Genomic DNA, 18,302 nt, shown 5'->3' with positions numbered 1-18,302 from the left:
CCTCTGGAAACGTGCAGTCTGTTGAGTGGTCCGCAAGTGTGGGGAGCATGGGATGAACTAGTCCAGGGGGCATGGCAGAGGAGTAGCTCCTGAGCATCCTGACCTCGTGACCTCGTAGGGACCCTCACCGTCAGCTGCAGCCCCTGCCTCAGCACCCACCTCACAGTCGTCTGAATGGAGCCTCTGGGTGACCGCTGCCAGTCAGCTGGGCCCACCGGCCACAGCAAAGTCTGTCCAGCGCTGGTGCAGCTCTCTGCCACAGTGACCACCTGCTTCCAGGCCAGGGGACCCAGTGGGGGTGCTTCTGTGAGGCGCTTCTCTCATTCTGGGGACACGTTCTGAGCATAGGAAGTGGCATCAGGGACACCTGGAGAGCCACAGAGAGCAGCCAGCACACGGGCTCCACAGGGGGCGCAGGGTGCAATTCCCGCTTGGCCCATCCGTGACATGGGGCCTCGGGAACAGTCTCTCAGCCCCAGTTTCCGGTTCTGCAAAGCTAGGGGTATGGAAATGGCCTTACACAAGCTGGACCTGAGAATGAAGAAGAGAAGACACGTTAAAATTGTTTACACAGCGCCTGGCGCCCAGTCAGAGCTCAGCAGGGGCCAGTATTAACATCCACACGTTTATACCCTGCTAAGTCACTTCAGTCATGTCCAACTCTGTGCGGCCCCAGAAACGGCAGCCCCCCGGGCTCCCCCATCCCTGGGATTCTCCAGGCGAGAGCACTGGAGGGGGTGCCGTTGCCTTTATACCCTAAAGTCTTACTTTCTTCTGTCAGCACGCAGAGACTCCTCTTCTGTTGGTGGACCTTCTGGACTGTTTCATTTTATTTCAAGGTACAAAGAGACGTGATGGCTACGGTTCTCTTAGGCGAGTCCACTGCAGGCAGGAGGTTGTGTCAGGCCGGCATGGCGCTCCCCTGCCCCGTCACCCTGCAGGTCAGCTTCTGCCGGATGTGCGTGTCAGAGGTGTTCCTGTGGTACCTTGTGCTTTTTTAATCGAGATGCTATTCACATAGTGTAAGATTTATCCTTTCACAGTCTACAGTTGAGCAGATTTTAGTCTGTCCACAAAGACGTGCGGCATCGCCACTATCTAAGCCCAGCGTGTCTGTCGCCCCCAGCCCCCTGTGGTGAGCAGTCACTGCCACCCCCCGTCCCCCAGCCCGTGCTGACCACTGGCCTGCTTTCTCTGTGTCTGTGGGTTTCTGTTCTGGATGTTTCTCACAGACAGAATCACTTGACGCGTAAGCTGCTGTCCTTGGGCCTGGCGGCTGTAAGGGTGCCGTGCTTTCGAGATCTGTTGCAGGTGCGTCAGAGCTTCGTGCCTTTTTGAGGCTGAATACTGTTCCACTGAGAGGATGGACGCCTCACTGCTCCGTCCATCGGGTGATGGAGGTCCATGGTGATAAGCAGTCTTGTTCTAGGGAGGTTGCTCGAAGCCAGTGTGCCCTTATCAGAACGCACATTCTGTGCTCATATCCTTCTTTCCTGAGACAAGCCGTGGTACTGTCATCTCTTGCATTCGGATACTTCAGATAGAATTCTGGTCTGTACTTTAGAGAGGATGAAAGCTTGTTCTTTGACCAAACCCGGTTCTCTGGTTGTGCGTTAACTCTGCGGCCCGTGTGGCCTTCCCAGGGAGAAGGAGGAGCAGCTGACCCGGGTGAGCGAGGGGCAGAGGCTGCAGGCGCAGCAGGCGGACGCCGCGCTGGAGGAGTTCAAGCGGCAGGTGGAGCTGAACTCAGAGAAGGTCTACGCGGAGATGAAGGAGCAGGTGAGAGGCTGCCTCTGGGGTGGAGACGTGCAGGTCTCCGTGGAAAGCGGCGTGTTTACCAGCTCAGAAGGCCCTGCCAGGGTTAGCCCACCGTGTCGGGGTCGGGGCTTCAGGTGAGGGCTGGGGTGGACACCCCCCACCTGCAGAGCCCCGGAAGGACGGGCAGCTCCTCTTGGCTGAGACAAGAGCTCTGGAGGAGGGCTGAGCCGGCGGGGCCCACTGCCCTCCCCGCGGGGCGGCCTTCCTGGGCCGTGGGAGGGACTCTGCTCAGCTGCTCCTGGTGGTGGGGAGTGGGCAGAGCGTGGTGGCAGCGGCTGAGGGCCCTCCTCCCCCTCAGTGCCCCAATTCCTCTGGAAAGCAGTGCCAGAAACCATTCGAAGTCCTGTCCATAGACGCGGCCGTGGCCAGACTGTGCCAGGCTTTGGGACGCGGGTCAGCATACAGATAAAACCCCATGACTGGTCGTTTTCTCCAGAGCAGGGCCTCAAGTTACCCTCGTCTGTGTCTGTTCACGTGCCATAGATAGTGTTGCATTGGTCAGTTACAGCCAGTTATTTTAAGTGGCATTTCAGGAGGACAGAGGCTATCTCTGGTTCTTATGTAAGTGGTATATTGTATAGTTATGAGAAAAAATTTAAAAATTTATAGAAGAATAAAGGAAAGAGAGACCTAGGTACCCATCATGAAGAGTCAACATTGTCAACACCGTTTATTTAAATAAAATGTGACAGATGTAGTTTCATTTTACTTTGCATTTCAAGCCTAATCACGTTCTTCTCTTCCTGGTCTTTCCCGGGGAGCTCATGCTATAGTTAATGTCGTGTGCGTCATTTCAGTGTGTGTGTGCTGTCACAGGCACATGTAATGTCTGTGAGTGCCGCATGCATGTACATGTACACATATATGTATGATTTCTGTGCTTCCATTTTTGAAAAGTTAAAGACTACAGATTTTATGTCTCAGTCTTGTTTGCACTTTTACACTGATTTTTTTTTTTAATTTTTATTTTTACTTTATTTTACTTTGCAATACTGTATTGGTTTTGCCATACATTGACATGAATCCACCACGGGTGTACATGAGTTCCCAAACATGAACCCCCCTCCCACCTCCCACCCCATATCATCTCTCTGGATCATCCCCGTGCACCAGCCCCAAGCATCCTGAATCCTGCATCAAACATAGACTGGCAATTCATTTCTTATATGATAGTATACATGTTTCAATGCCATTCTCCCAAATCATCCCACCCTCTCTCTCTCCCGCAGAGTCCAAAAGTCCGCTCTACACATCTGTGTCTCTTTTGCTGTCTCACATACAGGGTCATCATTACCATCTTCCTAAATTCCATATATATGTGCTAGTATACTGTATTGGTGTTTTTCTTTCTGGCTTACTTCACTCTGTATAATCGGTTCCAGTTTCATCCACCTCATTAGAACTGATTCAAATGTATTCTTTTTAATGGCTGAGTAATACTCCATTGTGTATATGTACCACAGCTTTCTTATCCATTCATCTGCTGATGGACATCTAGGTTGTTTCCATGTCCTGGCTATTATAAACAGTGCTGCAATGAACATTGGGGTACCTGTGTCTCTTTCAATTCTGGTTTCCTCGGTGTGTATGCCCAACAGTGGGATTGCTGGGTCATAAGGCAGTTCTATTTGCCATTTTTTAAGGAATTTCCACACTGTTCTCCATAGTGGCTGTACTAGTTTGCATTCCCACCGACAGTGTAAGAGGGTTCCCTTTTCTCCACATCCTCTCCAGCATTTATTGCTTGCAGACTTTTAGATCGCAGCCATTCTGACTGGCGTGAAATGGTACCTCATTGTGGTCTTGCTTTGCATTTCTCTAATAATGAGTGATGTTGAGCACCTTTTCATGTGTTTGTTAGCCATCCGTGTGTCTTCTTTGGAGAAGTGTCTATTTACACTGAATTTTATATAGCTGTAGCCTATCTGTTGATTTAGTGCAATGCTTTTAGCGTCGTATGTGTTTTATCATATGAATATACCATATTTTATTTATCAGCTCCCCTATTTGAGAGCATTTAGCTGATTTCCAGTTTTTCTTAATTATTAAGTGTTACAATACTTGTTTGTGATTTCATTTTCAGCTGCAGTTTTCTTCCTCAGGAGGCCCGAGCACTCACAGGTGGTAGGAACTTCCCTGTGGAAGGTCATGGGCAGACCCTGTGGGGTTTACAGACCTGGAACTGTGCTTCCTTATTATTTCCATGATCTGGATTGTGTGGACCCGGGTCCTGAGAGCAAGGTTTGAGACCCCCACTCACTGCCTTGAGTGAAAGCCAGACTCCTGGTAGAGTTTGCAGCCGGAAGGAGGGCTGTTTGGTGCCCGCTCCTGGACGTGCGTCTCTTCCCAGCTCCCTGCTGTGATCAGAGGCCAGGCCCAGAGGAGGCATATCTGCTCAGATGTGCAGTGGAGCTCGCAGGGAACTCTTTGATCAGCTTAACATTGAAAGGAATACAGAGAATATTGAAGGAGGGGGCCCCTGGCAAGAAGTTTTGAGTATACCCTGAAGAAGGCTAAAAAAGGGGCTTTTGAAAGTGCCAAGGCTGACAGTACAACTTTCCGATAAAAGCTGAAGCCATGGCAGGCACCTTTGGCTCAATAAATACACCTTTGGGGGTTGGTGATGCAATATTAACAAACTACCCAATAATGGGTCAGGAGAAAAACAAGCAAACAATATGGGACTTGTGAAAACATTTCGTAGAACAAAAAAAAACGGCGTTTGTATCCAGCAGTCACAGAATAAAAGCACACTTTTGAAAACAGTCTACTGTAGAATTCAGGGGCGGGGGGGGGGGACACCTCAGAGTAGTTAGTGCCTTTAATGAGAATACGAGCTGTATGAAAGCGCCACATGCGTCAAGGAAAATTAATGCAACTAAAGCTGGATACCTTTTGGGAAAGTACTGAACATCCAGAATGAAATGGACATCCAGTAAGTTTCTAGGCAGAATGAAACTGGAAAAGAAATCGGAGAAATAATGGAGTTTTGAAGGAGAAAGGCTGTAACCGATTTTATACATAACCAAGGAGCTTCTCACTTCCAAAATCGACAGAAAAACATTTTATTAGTAAGAGTTCACATAATGTATACTGATTGTTTCTTCTCTGGGAAAAAATTATATCAATTCAGAGATCAAGAAGAAGACACCCAGCAGGTAGGGAGACCATCGTAGTAAAGGATGAGCCGAGAACAGTGGATTCCAACAAAATGAAAGCAGACTTGGCTGACTGTCACACCTCTGGTTGTGAGACAGAATGCTGACCTCGCCGCAGAAGGCGTCTAGAATAGAAAACACAAATTCAATAACAACAGATCATCTGAATCCTCAGGTCACATTAATAAAGTTCATGAAGCTTGGATCGGGATGGGGGAGCATGGCGGCCAGCACTCTACCACGAGAAGATGAGACGCCAAGGTTATTCGCGAGATGAGGGATGTAGGTTAGAACGCTCTTTAGATGCCGTAAACAGGCATCAACAAAATTAACAAGATGCTACATTCTCATAAAAATCTTGAGAAGATAAAAGCAAAACTTGAGATATTGCCAAAGGAACAGAGGTAGAAACAGAGCAGAATGTCCAGAGTAAGACAGAGTGTGTCACTGCAGTAATAGACAGTGACAGGCTAAATGTGCCTAATTAAAAAGGTATGATTAGCTGATGTGAATGAGCATATGCTATTTATAAAAGACAGCTGAAAGTTACACAGAAGTTATATATAGGAAACATTTTATCACTTGTGTTCAGAATAAAAGAAAATGTAATACTGTCATAGAAATTAACACCAACACAAGCCAAGGAACTGAACAAAGGAATATACTTTTGCTTGAGAAAGACAAGAATCCTTATGAAAAGGTATAAGGAATACATGAAAAAATTGACATCGTCATGGGGTGCTTTAATAAACTTTTCTCCATTCTTGACTGCTCAGGGGGGCAAAACCTAACAAAAAGGAGATCTAAATAGCAGCTTATAAAACTGCCTTCTTTCTACTTCCCACTCTTTAAATATGACATTAAATTCTTACTCTAATGGAGCAGTTACAAACTCAGTAAACCAATAACTTTCTGAAACTCAACAGGACGTATTTTTACCACAATGCTTATTAAGTAAAACCAGAAATTAAATTGCAGTCAAAATTGCTACATTCACCAAAAACTTTTGTTTTTTGAAAAACACCATTTAAAAGAAAGAGGAAGTTAAGGCAGGACAGAGAACGGGAAAAGAAAGGACTCACAAACATTTCCGAGAACTCGTATCTAAAATATGGAAGAAATGCTAAGCACGATAAGAAGACAAACAGCCCAGTTAAAACCAGTCTGGGCGCCTCCCAGGAGACTCACTAATGAGCGCACAGAGATGGTCAGTGGTACCGCTCGTCAGGGGAGCGCGAACCAGAACCGCGCAGGAGGCCGCCGCGCTCCCGGGAGGGTTAGCCTTGGGAGGGTTGCCCCGGGCGCCCGCGGTCAGGGTGGAGGTGGCTCGGGCGGCGCCTTCCCAGCGCCGGGCCAAGTGCTCCAGCGCAGCCGCCAGCCGCCCGCTCCCGGGGTGCCTACCCGGCAGAACCGAAGTCGGAGCCAGACGAAGACTCGTACACAGAAGGTGTCAGCAGCTTTACTCACAAACGCCCAAAACTTGAACACCGATCCCTCAAAAGCTGAAAGGACAGTCGAGACGCAGTGCACGCGACGGAACGTGACTCGGGGATAGAAAGGGACAAACTGCTGACGCCCGCGGCGGAGGCGGCCTCTCCAGCGTCCCGCCCGCCGGAGGGAGACGCTGGGAACGGCGGCTCGGGCTGCGCGCTGCAGGCCGTCGGGGGCCCCCCGTGACGTCAGCCAGCTCCTTTCGGCAGAGCACCCGCCTGATGGGTTTCAGAGCAGAGGCCTCTTCTGTGGGTGGGCTCCAGTGTCAGTCCCGTCTCCATCCTTGGCTGTGCTGGGTCCGTGGTGCTGGGCCTCTCAGGAGCGTGTCTGGACTTGGTGGTGATTTAAACCCCTCCACCCAGTAACTCCAGGCACTCACAGAACACTCTTCAGGGTAGACTGTATGCTTGGCCATGAAACAGTTCTCAGTAAATCTTAAAAGGACTCAGAAGATCTTAAAATCATACAAAACGTGTTCCTTGACCCCGATGATAATAAGTTAGAAACAATAATAATAAATCTGGGAGAATACCGCATGTTTGGAAATTAAATAAGACACTTGTGAGTAACTCATGGAGTAAAGGAGATATTACTTAAAATTAGAAATTATTTTGAACTGAATTAAAGTGAAAATATGGCGTATCAAGTGTACAGAATCCAGCTAACAGGGTATTTAGAGAAGAGCTTGTAACACCTGTCTCCAAGAGGAACATTCTTAAATCAGTAACCTAGTTTCCGTCTCAAGAAACCAGACCAGGGAAAGCAGGCTTCTGCTCAGGGAAGCAGAATAAAGGGAATCATAGATATTTACATATGTAGGTAGTATATACATTTATTTATGGAAAGCAAAGAAGTGGAAAACATTAAAATAGAGAAAGTCAATGAAGCCAAAAGTTGGTTCTTTGAAAAGATCGAACAAAACCGACAAATTTAGCTTGACTGCTGAGGGTAAAATCCCATGGACGGGGGAGCCTGGCGGGCTGCGGTCCATGGGGTCTCGAAAAGTCGGGCACGACTGAGCGACTTCCCTTTCACTTTTCACTTTCATGCATTGGAGAAGGAAATGGCAACCCACTCCAGTGTTCTTGCCTGGAGAATCCCAGGGACAGGGGAGCCTGGTGGGCTGCCGTCTCTGGGGTCGCACAGAGTTGGACACGGCTGGAGCAACTTAGCAGCAGCAGCTGAGGGTAAAATACAAAAAGTGAGGAGAAACAAATTACCAAAGCTAGGGATGCACAAGGACAGGACACTGCTGTTGATCTTATAGAAAATGAAATAATTATAAGGTGATACTTCAAAAACTTGGTGCCAACAAACAACAAAAGCTCAGGTGAGATGGACAGATTCCTGAGAAGACGCAAGTTACCGAGACTGGCCACAGAAGAGATGGAAAGTCCAAATCGTCCTATGACGGGTAAGCATATTTAATTAGTTAAAAATCTTTTCGCAAGGAAAAGCCCGCTGGCTCCCCTGGTGCCGTGAGTGCTGTGTGCTCAGTGGTGTTCGACTCTTGCAGCCCAGCGAACTGTGGCCGGCCAGGCTCCTCTGTGCACAGGACCCTCCAGGCAAGAGCACTGTAGGAGACGCTGCAGGATCAGGCCGTGTGGACGAGGAAGAACCCTTCCCTGCCCCCCGCTGGGATTCTATTTTTCAGGACTCCGAGGTGTGCATGATGTGCGTTCAAGGCTGTTCATTGTGATGTTATTTATCAAGGGTAAAAAACTAGAAAATATATGTCAAAAATAGATATATATATATAGTTGGACTATAAAGAAAGCTGAGTGCCGAAGAATTGATGCTTTTGAACTGTGGTGTTGGAGAAGACTCTTGAGAGTCTCTTGGACTGCAAGGAGAGCCAAGCAGTCCATCCTAAAGGAAACCAGTCCCGAATATTCATTGGAAGGACTGATGCTGAAGCTGAAGCTCTAATACTTTGGCCACTTGATCCAAAGAACTGACTCACTGGAAAAGACCCTGATGCTGGGAAAGATTGAAGGCAGGAGGAGAAGGGGACGACAGAGGATGAGATGGTTGGATGGTGTCACTGACTCAATGGACATGAGTTTGAGTAAGTTCCAGAGTTGGTGATGGACAGGGAGGCCTGGCGTGCTGCAGTCCATGGAGTTGCAAAGAGTCAGACACAACTGACCTGAACTGATGTCAAAAAAGTCGGAGAGAATGTTAAAAAAAAAAAAAAAAGCCTTGGAGAGAATGTGATCTCAGGAACCATTAAATTAGAAATCCATCTTCCTCTTTCCTCTGCAAAAACTGTCCCCTTTAAAATCAAACCATCTTGAAGATCCAGATGCTAACCCCCTAGTTACTGTTTCCAAGTTAACTGGAGCAAACAAACAACTAGGAGGAAATTAAAAAAAAAAAAAGAATACAAGCCCTGCCCGGCCACCAAGTGGTACTGCAGCAAAACAAGGCCAGCCGGGGCTGAGAGGTGGCGCCCGAGCAGCGGACGCGGAAGCCGCCCCGCGGTCCGTCCGCCCTCGCGCCCCGCTGCCCTGCCCTGCGCCGGCGCCACCGTCTGTCTTCCTCCTTCCTTCGCCAGTTCTCTGGGCCTCTATCTGAGCTTCCCGCTTCTGGGCCTCCAGGGTCCGCGTGTTCCTACCTTGCAGATATCGCATCTCTGCGGACCAGGTACCCGATCCGACGGAGGGTCCTCTGTGGTGCATGCGGCTGGGTCCGCTTCCCCCCACACACCCTCACCGTGTCCTGTCTTTGCAGCGGTCCTGTCTTTGACCTGTCCAGTGGCTCCGGATTCAGTCTCAGTAAACCGTGCCGACGGCAGCGGACAAGCAGGCAACGCTCTGCTTGTCTTCTGTTGGAAGAAAGCTCTGCTGTGGTTGCAGTGACAGGTAGTTTTGCCAAGTGCAGCTGAGTTTCTGAAACGCAGAAAGCACCTTTGGGGTGAGTGTAATAATACGGAGCAGCCCCACTTAGGAAGGAATCCGTACAGCCAGGCTCACTAGCAAATTGGACAGTTCTCACAGAACAAATTTTAACAGGCAGTAAGTACAATATATCTGTCAAAACATGGTAAATTGGATGCCCTCCACTTCAGATTGTCAGTTGGTTAAAAAGCGTGGATGTGGCTCAAGTTCTCAAAGAAAGTCAATCAGCAGATTCATTAGCTGGAGAACCCACGCTGCTTTTGGACGTTTCCACAGCCTATATTTTCCTCTCTTGTTTTTGTTTTGAACTGCTCTTTTCTCACTGAAGTCTTTTGTGTAGACTCCAGGAGAGCTCAGGGCATCTTTTTCCACTTGGAAACTGCTGCACATAGAGGACAACGGGAATTTGAATTAAAAAAAGCTTTGAGTTTGTTTTTGAAAGTGAATTGCTGTTTGAAAAATGAGGCCCATGAGGGAAAATGGAACAGACTTTAACTGTTTAAAAAAGTTGCTTCACACGTTTTTTTCACTGTGAAGAACTGTTTATCTCATGTAAGACTGCTTAAATAACCTAATTTTTACTCCAGTGGCGAAATCCGTTATATATGTTAGCTGTCAGCAATTAGTTGTGCAAAATATACATATTTTAATTGTGACAATGTATTACTGTTAGAATTATTCCTGTGTATGTGTATATAATTGAATTTTTTAAAAGAAATCAGGTTCTGTATTTACCTATTCTCTGTGAAACAAATAAATGACTGGAAAAGACAGCTGTGTCTTTTGAAGTATTGGCAGCAATTCTAAGGTGAAACTTTTTCATCTTGTAAGCCCACTGAATGAGCGTCGGCTCACCACTTCCTCCTGGGGCTTCCACTCAACCACTTGGCTTTTCTAGTTAATTTTGCTCCTTTTGAGTGGCTGCTGCTGCTAAATATCTGGCTTTAAATTCTGTTCCTTTATCTTTGTAGCCATCAGTGACAAGGTATTAGCTTTATACTTGGAAAACCCACGGTTTGCTGTGAAAACCCAGTTCGGAAACCCTGCCTTTGACTAGCGAGGTTGCTTCTGGGTGCTGGTACATTTGAAACTGATTAGCAGCGTCTTACAGTCTAAAAGATTTTGAGTTTAGTTCATCATCTCATAGTTGCTGTTGACTTCATGAAAAAATTGTCAAGTTACAAGGAAGGAGGAGTGTCAGCTGAATACATCTGTGCTTTTATAAATGTAGATGGATAAAAAAACAGACTGAGAGACAAGACTCGACGGGCGGACTGTCCGTCCTCCTGACCTTTAAGGGCCCTGCTGGCTCATGTGATTAAATAAGGTCTTTTTAGACCAGCTTGAAGGTAGAAAAATATCCAATACAAACAGAAGCAGTTTTTCTCAGCTACTTTCTGATGATAATGGGCAAATCTGTCTCTGCTTTCAGCATTTGAAAAATTTTGTCTTCAAATGAGATGAGGTATCAGAGATAAACTTCTCGAAGCATATTTAAGTATTCTAACAGAGCTCATTGTGTTAATCAGTTCCAAATGTCAACCTCCAAAGTCTATGGATAAATGTTTGGTTTTGAAAAACAAAATTAAACAAAGAAATCAAACAATAATTAAAAGAAACCGTAACTCTCATCCTTAAATGCTTAATACAGTAATAAGTGAAACTTTACTTACTACCAAGGAAGACCTGGGCGAATTGGGCAGTGGATCTTGTGTATGGATTTGAAGACTCAGTGTCATAAAGATGTCCTAAAGTATGTTTTCGTCTTCTTCACTCCGTTCCTGTTGATCCTGCCCTGGTTTAGCCCCTTCTAATTCCACACTGTGTGTGCACGCTTAGTCGCTCCATCCCTGTCCGATTCTTTGCGACCCACCCAGACGGTGGCCCACCAGGCTCCTCTGTCCAAGGGATTTCCCAGGCAAGAGTGCCGGGGTGGGTTGCCATTTCCTCCTGCAGGGGAGCTTCCCGACCCCGGAGTTGAATCTGTCTCGCTTGTGTCTCCTGCGCTGTACGTGGGTTCTTTACCAGCTAAGCCATCGGGAAAACCCGTAAAAATGTCAGCTCTCCCAGATTAATCTATAGAATCAACATGATCCTAAGACTCAAAACGTTAGCAATGCTTTTTGCCAGGGTGGGGAGGGTGGGGGAGGGCGGTGCCAGTGGCAGGGGAGTGAGTGAGGGAAACTGGCGAGCTGATTCTAAAATCTGCGTGGAAATACAGACAGCTCAGAGCAACCATGGCAACCTTATGCTACCAGAACTTATAGACACTGCTGAATGCTGAGGTTAATATTAAGCTACAGTCATAAATGCAGCACAGTTGTGGCGCAAAGATGAACAGTGCTTTAGGGGAAAGAGACCGACAGTCGACACACACTTCGTGATCACCCCGATTCATGTCAGAGCAAGCACTGCTGCACAGCAGGCAAAGAAGGGCCAGGTCAGTAAATGCTGCCGTGCTCAGGAGGCACTGGATGAAGCATCCGCGTCCAGGGTTGATGCAGAACCGCTGCAGACAGATAAGAAGGGGAGAGGCACCAGGCACGCGCCCGCTGCTTTTCTCTGTCGAGGATGTTAGTTTCTACTGAATCTTTAGTCAAGCAGATGATTGTTTGTCTGTCTTGCTGCCATTTGTATCTGTCTTATCTGCCTATCTGTCTGTCCATCCATCTATCTACACATATCTGACAATATCTGAAGGACAATTTCTTATCGTTTGTCTAAATATGTATTAAATACAGCAAAATTGTATATGTCCATAGACTGGTACAATTTTCTACTAAATTATCTATGTCGGATTACTCAGAACCTAACAACAGAACAGAACTTGACTAGAGAGAGAACAGTGACTTTTTACAACCACATCTGACAGAAACGCTAGACCCTGGTCCAGTGTCCATTCCTAGTCTCTCACTAATACAGTGCAGCCCTGAGTTTATTTAGGGCAACGTTAGACACAGCTCTAAATCGGCAGTCTCTCACCTTGCAGGTGGAGTGTGGCTTCTAACGCAGTGAATGAGATGGAAACAGCGTACTGTACTTGCTCCTGACAGGAGCTTGCAGAAAAGCCCCTTCAGAGGGTTTTCAGCAGCTGCTATGGACCCTTAACCCTTGTCCCCTCGCCCCCACCCTTTGGAGAGGGGGGCGGTTCTGAACTGCAGAAACCACTCTGGGGCCATCACAGGAGGCTGAGTTGCAGGGACCCGAGCCCTGACATCTTTGAACTGCCGATGCCGCGGCCTGTTCCTGAACGTTTCGTGACCCGAGGGGAACAGAGCGCTGGTGTTGCTTAAGGTCTGGATGCTCAGATGTTCTCTTTCGTGGAGCTCAAGTCACGCTCAAGACACCAGCGTACACCCCTCTCCATCACCCGTGAACATTAGACAGTCACAGAAACATACCCGAGCCCTTTTCTGCTCCTGATTTGATCACCAAGTTCTACACTTAGCTTTCTTGGAAGCCGTTTACCCAGTGAAGGAGTGGCTTTAACCACTTGAAGTTAAATGGAATATGGAATGATGTATGATTAAGCAGAATCTTTTGTATCTATGGCAACTGAAAACCTTGTTTCTACACAAACTTCAAGTGTTTTACAAGACTTGTTTATTTATTTCAGTTAAACTGTGGAAGGAGAATGGAGTGGGGTCTTGCATTTTCGGTCAGTATAAGATAACACTTATAACACTTTGAATTTTTCTTAATGTTTCGGTATAAGAAAGAGGTCTTTCATGTGCTTTAAATTGTTTTCTATTTTCATTATAGAGGATAATTTTTTTGAAGGAAGATATCCTATTTTTATAAATGTTGCATATACAAAGCTCTTAATTACATTTAAAATATTTTAATGATTATTGTTAGTTGTAATACTCAATCTGTGCTAAAGTAGAATAAGAACCGAAAATCAACTTCATATGAAGACTTGTCTTAAAAGCACTGAATAAACCAGGTCTTCTCTCCTTGATTTACCTTTCTTGCCTCCTTTCTGTTTTGCTTTTGTCTGCCCTCCATTCATCCTTGAGAATTTAATATGTATTTATTCTGCACACCGTGGCAATTAATGAATAACTAAGATACAACAATTGTAAGTCATAGTTTCTTTTATTTGGGAGCTCACTGTGCAGATGAGTAAAGGAAGCTTGCAATTTGAAACACTCCTGCACTCTAGAGAAAAGCACCATGTGCTGGGAAAAGGAACGGTTTCATTTTCTTGCTCCCAGAGCTCAGTAAGAGGAAGGTGTTTCTGTCAGTTGTGGATCAGAGAGCAGACCCCTCCGCCAGGAGGGGAGGCTCGAGTCAGCCTTGGAGAGGGAAGGCTGGAAGAGAGAAACACGGAGGGTTTTCCAACAGAGAGGAGCGGAGTTGCCTCGTGAGTAGCCGCAGCCATTGGGGAGGTGCCAGGGCATCCAGGCCACAGGGGTGGCTCCCAAGGACCAAGCCACAGGCCTCTGGGTAGAGGGCTGACGTGAAGAGCGCCCGCCGGAGGAGAGAATGCCTGAAACCCACATCCTCCACCGTGCCTGCCTTAGACATTCCTCAGTAGAGCTGATCCCGGGCCTGAGGGCCTGTGCTGGTCACCTTAGAGCTCTGATCGCTGAATCTGGAAGCTGCCGAGCCACGTGTATGCTTCAGTGGTTTCCGATAGAGTCACAGAGCCGTGCAGCTATCATCACTCGAGAAAAACCCCACCTCCAGCCCCGTCACCCTAGCAGTCACTAGTCCTCTTTCTGTTTCTGTGGGTTTGACTCTTCTGAGAATTTAACACAAATGGGACAGTGCAATACATGGCCTTTCCTGCCTGTTCTCTTTCACTTTGAAGACTGTTTTCAAGATTCATCCATGTTGCAACGTGTGTTAGTACTTCATCTGAATAATGTCTCGTTGTATGAATATGCCACGTTTTGTTCATTCATCAGCTGATGGACGTTTGGGTTGTCTCCTTTTCGGCAGTTACGCCATGAACATTTGAATACAAGTTTTTGGTATGGATTATGTTTTTCATTTCTCACCTAGGAGTGGAATTCCTGGTTCTTAGGGAATCCATGTGGGCTCACTGTATCATCTCTATGGTTAATCTTTTGAGGAACTGTGAACTTGTCTTCCATTGTGGTTGCATCATTTTATATCCCCACCAGCGCTTGTGGGGATCTGATTTCTCTGCATCTTCACCAATCCTTGTTATCGTCTGGCTTTTTGATTACAGCCATCCTAGTGGGCGTGAAGTGCAGGTTGCTATTTTAATTTGAAATTGCCTGATGACAGTGGTGTTGAGCATCTTCTTATGTGCTTGTTGGCCATCGGTGTATCTTCTTTGGAGGCATGTCTTCCAGTCCCTTTGCACAATATTAAATTGGGTTTCACTGCAGTTCGTTTCAGTTCAGTTCAGTTCAGTTCAGTCGCTCAGTCGTGTCCGACTCTTGGCGACCCCATGAATCACAGCACGCCCGGCCTCCCTGTCCATCACCACCTCCCGGAGTTCACTCAGACTCACGTCCATCGAGTCCGTGATGCCATCCAGCCATCTCATCCTCTGTTGTCCCCTTCTCCTCCTGCCCCCAATCCCTCCCACCATCACAGTCTTTTCCTGTGAGTCAACTCTTCGCATGAGGTGGCCAGAGTACTGGAGCTTCAGCTTTAGCATCATTCCTTCCAAAGAAATCCCAGGGTTGATCTCCTTCAGAATGGACTGGTTGGATCTCCTTGCAGTCCAGGGGACTCTCAAGAGTCTTCTCCAACACCACAGTTCAAAAGCATCAATTCTTTGGTGATCAGCCTTCTTCACAGTCCAACTCTCACATCCATACATGACCACTGGAAAAACCATAGCCTTGACTAGACAGACCTTAGTCAGCAAAGTAATGTCTCTGCTTCTGAATATGCTATCTAGGTTGGTCATAACTTTTCTTCCAAGGAGCAAGCGTCTTTTAATTTCATGGCTGCAGCCACCATCTGAAGTGATTTTGGAGCCCAAAAAAATAAAGTCTGACACTGTGTCCACTGTTACCCCGTCTATTTCCCGTGGAGTGATGCCCATTTATTATTGAGTTGTGAGATTTCTTTATATATTCTAGATGCAAGTACCTTTTCAGATAGATGGTTTGCAAATATTTTCTCCCATTCAGCACACAGCAAGGCCTTGATAAAACCATGTTGAGTAAGTATTTGGATGTTCAAAATTGTATTTCTATCACAATATTATTGTCACAGTAAAGTTTAGTCAACTATATACCAATGATAAATTCCCTGATTTGAAACTGTTAAACCTATCAAGAGAAGTGGACACACCTGTCACCATTTTATCATCTTTAAATTCAGCTTACGATTGGTGAGGTGTTGAAAATCCATCATTTTAATGAATGTGCAATTGACAAAAATATGCAAGGCCATTTGTCACTTGAAAGTTTGACATTTGACTTTTAAACTCTGCAGATGGAAAGGGTGGAAGCAGACCTGACTCGGTCCAAGTCTCTCCGTGAGAAGCAGTCCAGGGAGTTCCTGTGGCAGCTGGAGGACGCCAAGCAGAGATACGAGCAGCAGGTGCGTCGGCCTGAGGCCCTGGGGCTGCCGTGCGCTCGTCTCTGCCACACGCCCCCCTCTAGCACAGCGTCTACACGGCAGAAACACTTAGGATAGACAAACAGTGATTCCCTTTGTTAAATTAATGAATTGTAACAAATAAAATAATTAGCATATAAATAAGTAGCGCAGATTATAAGAAAATCTTTAATGTCCCAATAAATAAACTGGCAAAGGAAAGAAAGATATATAAGAAGTAAATTGAGTAAATGACCATGTAGAATTATCTTCAGCCTTGGTGTTAGTAAAAATGCAAATTAAAGTGATGTACCATCTAAAGTTGACAAAAGTTTTGTAAAATTGGCACTTTTATATACCGCTAGTGGCATTTTAAGTTAACTTGGCCAAAAAAATTTCTGTAGCATCTACTAAGAGTCATGAAAAATGTTTACATTTTCCGGCCCAATTATCCTTAGTCTTGAAAATCAGACAGAAATATTCAAACAATGATGTTGATTATTTTTTAGATGGTTGATTCTTTTCTACATGCTCTACTTTCCACCCTGTGGTAGTCTTTTTAACATGACAATCCCTTTTTTTAGGGTAAAAATAAATTTGGTATAAACTCCTTTGAAAGACTGTTAAGCTTCAAAGGCTTTTCTCGGAGTCATAGATTTGAAGCTGTACCAGATTTTTGTGTTTTATAGTCTTGGTCAAAAATATTTAATAAGGAAAATTGATCAATTATTCAAAGGATTCATACTGTTGATAGAATCCATACACTGTTGCATCAATCTTTATTTCATTTTCATAAAAAGGAAATTATATAGATGTTTGATGAGTGTATAATAGGAATTTTTGGAAAACCACTCAAAGGTCTCAGGTCAGTGCAGATTTAGCCTGTTTCTCTTCTTCCTGTGTCGTGAGCGAATCATCAGCACCCTTGCTCAGAGTGAAGCTTCCAGATGTTATGCCCAGAGTCTAAGTCCCCAAAACTGAGAGAATAAGACGTCCACAGCAATGCAAAAGCATAAAGGGGTTTTATTTCTAGCTCAAGCCAGGGCTCCCGTCTCATCCAGCGCAGTGGAGTCTTGAGGAGAGCCCGGAGCCCTGGATTACAGCAGTATTTATAGGTTTAGGACAAAGACAGAGAGTTGGCAAGGGCTGATTGGCTGCAGGAGTTTCCTGGTCTTTACTGATTGGCCAGTTATCATCCCTCTGATTGGCCAGAGTTATCATCCCCCGGAGCCCCAGAAGCATGACTCAGGGATTATTTTTGGCCTAGTGCACCTCTCTGAGACTGTCATGGCTCTGGTGAGGTTATAACACAGACAGTCACTTATGAGGCAGGACTATGAGCTTGGAGGTGTTAGGAGAATATTTATTGACCTGATAATATACAAACTTTTTAAAAACCCCTTTTTAAGCTGAAAATTCTATCAACCAGAATGGTATTCCCCTGACCACTCCAAACCGCTGACGATTTAACACTGGAAGTGTATCATGAGGAAAGATAGGCACGGAGTCGTGTCCCCGCGAGCCAGCACCACCATGTTCCCCGAGGGGAAGCCGAACAGACTCCTCTTCCCTCAGCCGTGGGAGGGGTCCTGGGGGGTGGGGCAGAGGTGGAGGGCGGGGCTTCTCAGCCGTGGGCGGGGCCCTGGGGGTGGGGCAGGGGTGGAGGGCGGGGCTTCGCTCAGCCGTGGGAGGGGCCCTGAGGGGTGGGGCAGGGGTGGAGGGCGGGGCTTCTCAGCCGTGGGGGGGGCCATGGGGTGTGGGAGTGGGGCAGGGGTGGGGGGCGGGGCTTTGCTCAGCTGTGGGAGGGGCCCTAGGGGTGGGGCGGGGCGTGGCGTGGGCGGGGCTTCACTCAGTCGTGGGCGGGGCCCTTGGGCAGCAGGGGCGGGGGGAGGTGGCCCACGGTGGGTGCGACTGTAGGGTGCAGGGCAGAAGCCCGCTCTGAGTGACCAGAGTCACCAGAGCCTCTGTGGGGTGCGGGGGAGGCCGGCTCTGAGTGACCAGAAAGAGAGGAAGAACTCGGGAGGAGGAGCAGCGGAGGGTAAAAGGTAGTCTCCTTGGATCGTCCTCCTATCAGGTCTCGAGGAGAGGTCAGTTCTGGTCACTGCGTTTTAAGCAGGATGATGAAAATCGCAAACATGTTCAGAGGAGAGTTTCCAGAACTAAGGACATGTGGGGATAGGTCAGAGGCGTATTTCAAGAAGTAAGGATATTTGCCAAGAGAGGATGAGACTCGGGAGCGTTGCATGTTATGTATTTTTAAATTCCAGGCCTGTAATAGGGAAGTCTTACGGTTGGTCTGTGTGGTGAAAGTCAGTCGTGTCCAACTCTGTGCGACCCCATGGACTGTAGAGTCCTGGGAATTCTCCATGCCAGAATATGGAGTGGGTAGCCATTCCCTTCTCCG

The 18,302-nt window shown here is 46.8% G+C and overlaps 1 protein-coding gene and 1 long non-coding RNA gene across 16 annotated transcripts in view; one reads left to right on the top strand and one right to left on the bottom strand.

Moving 5' to 3' along the window:
* The window catches only part of CEP112 (centrosomal protein 112), a 314,145-nt gene that overhangs the window by 124,249 nt on the left and 171,594 nt on the right, over nt 1-18,302 (top strand). For all 15 annotated transcript variants that reach the window (XM_069542343.1, XM_069542341.1, XM_069542336.1 and 12 more), the window contains 2 exons: nt 1,644-1,779; nt 15,794-15,901. In XM_069542343.1, the coding sequence (XP_069398444.1) occupies nt 1,644-1,779; nt 15,794-15,901 (244 nt within the window). The remainder of the gene's footprint in view (nt 1-1,643; nt 1,780-15,793; nt 15,902-18,302) is intronic.
* Nucleotides 4,860-6,592, bottom strand: LOC138414597 (uncharacterized). The gene is made up of 2 exons (XR_011246916.1): nt 6,378-6,592; nt 4,860-5,101 (listed from the first exon to the last, which is right to left on the bottom strand). It is a non-coding gene; the product is annotated as an uncharacterized lncRNA (long non-coding RNA).

Source organism: Ovis canadensis, chromosome 11 (assembly GCF_042477335.2).
Source record: "Ovis canadensis isolate MfBH-ARS-UI-01 breed Bighorn chromosome 11, ARS-UI_OviCan_v2, whole genome shotgun sequence".
In the NCBI taxonomy this organism is placed as follows: domain Eukaryota; kingdom Metazoa; phylum Chordata; class Mammalia; order Artiodactyla; family Bovidae; genus Ovis; species Ovis canadensis.
The sequence above is the reverse complement of the archived record's forward strand: the minus strand, read 5'-3'. Positions and strand labels throughout refer to the sequence as shown.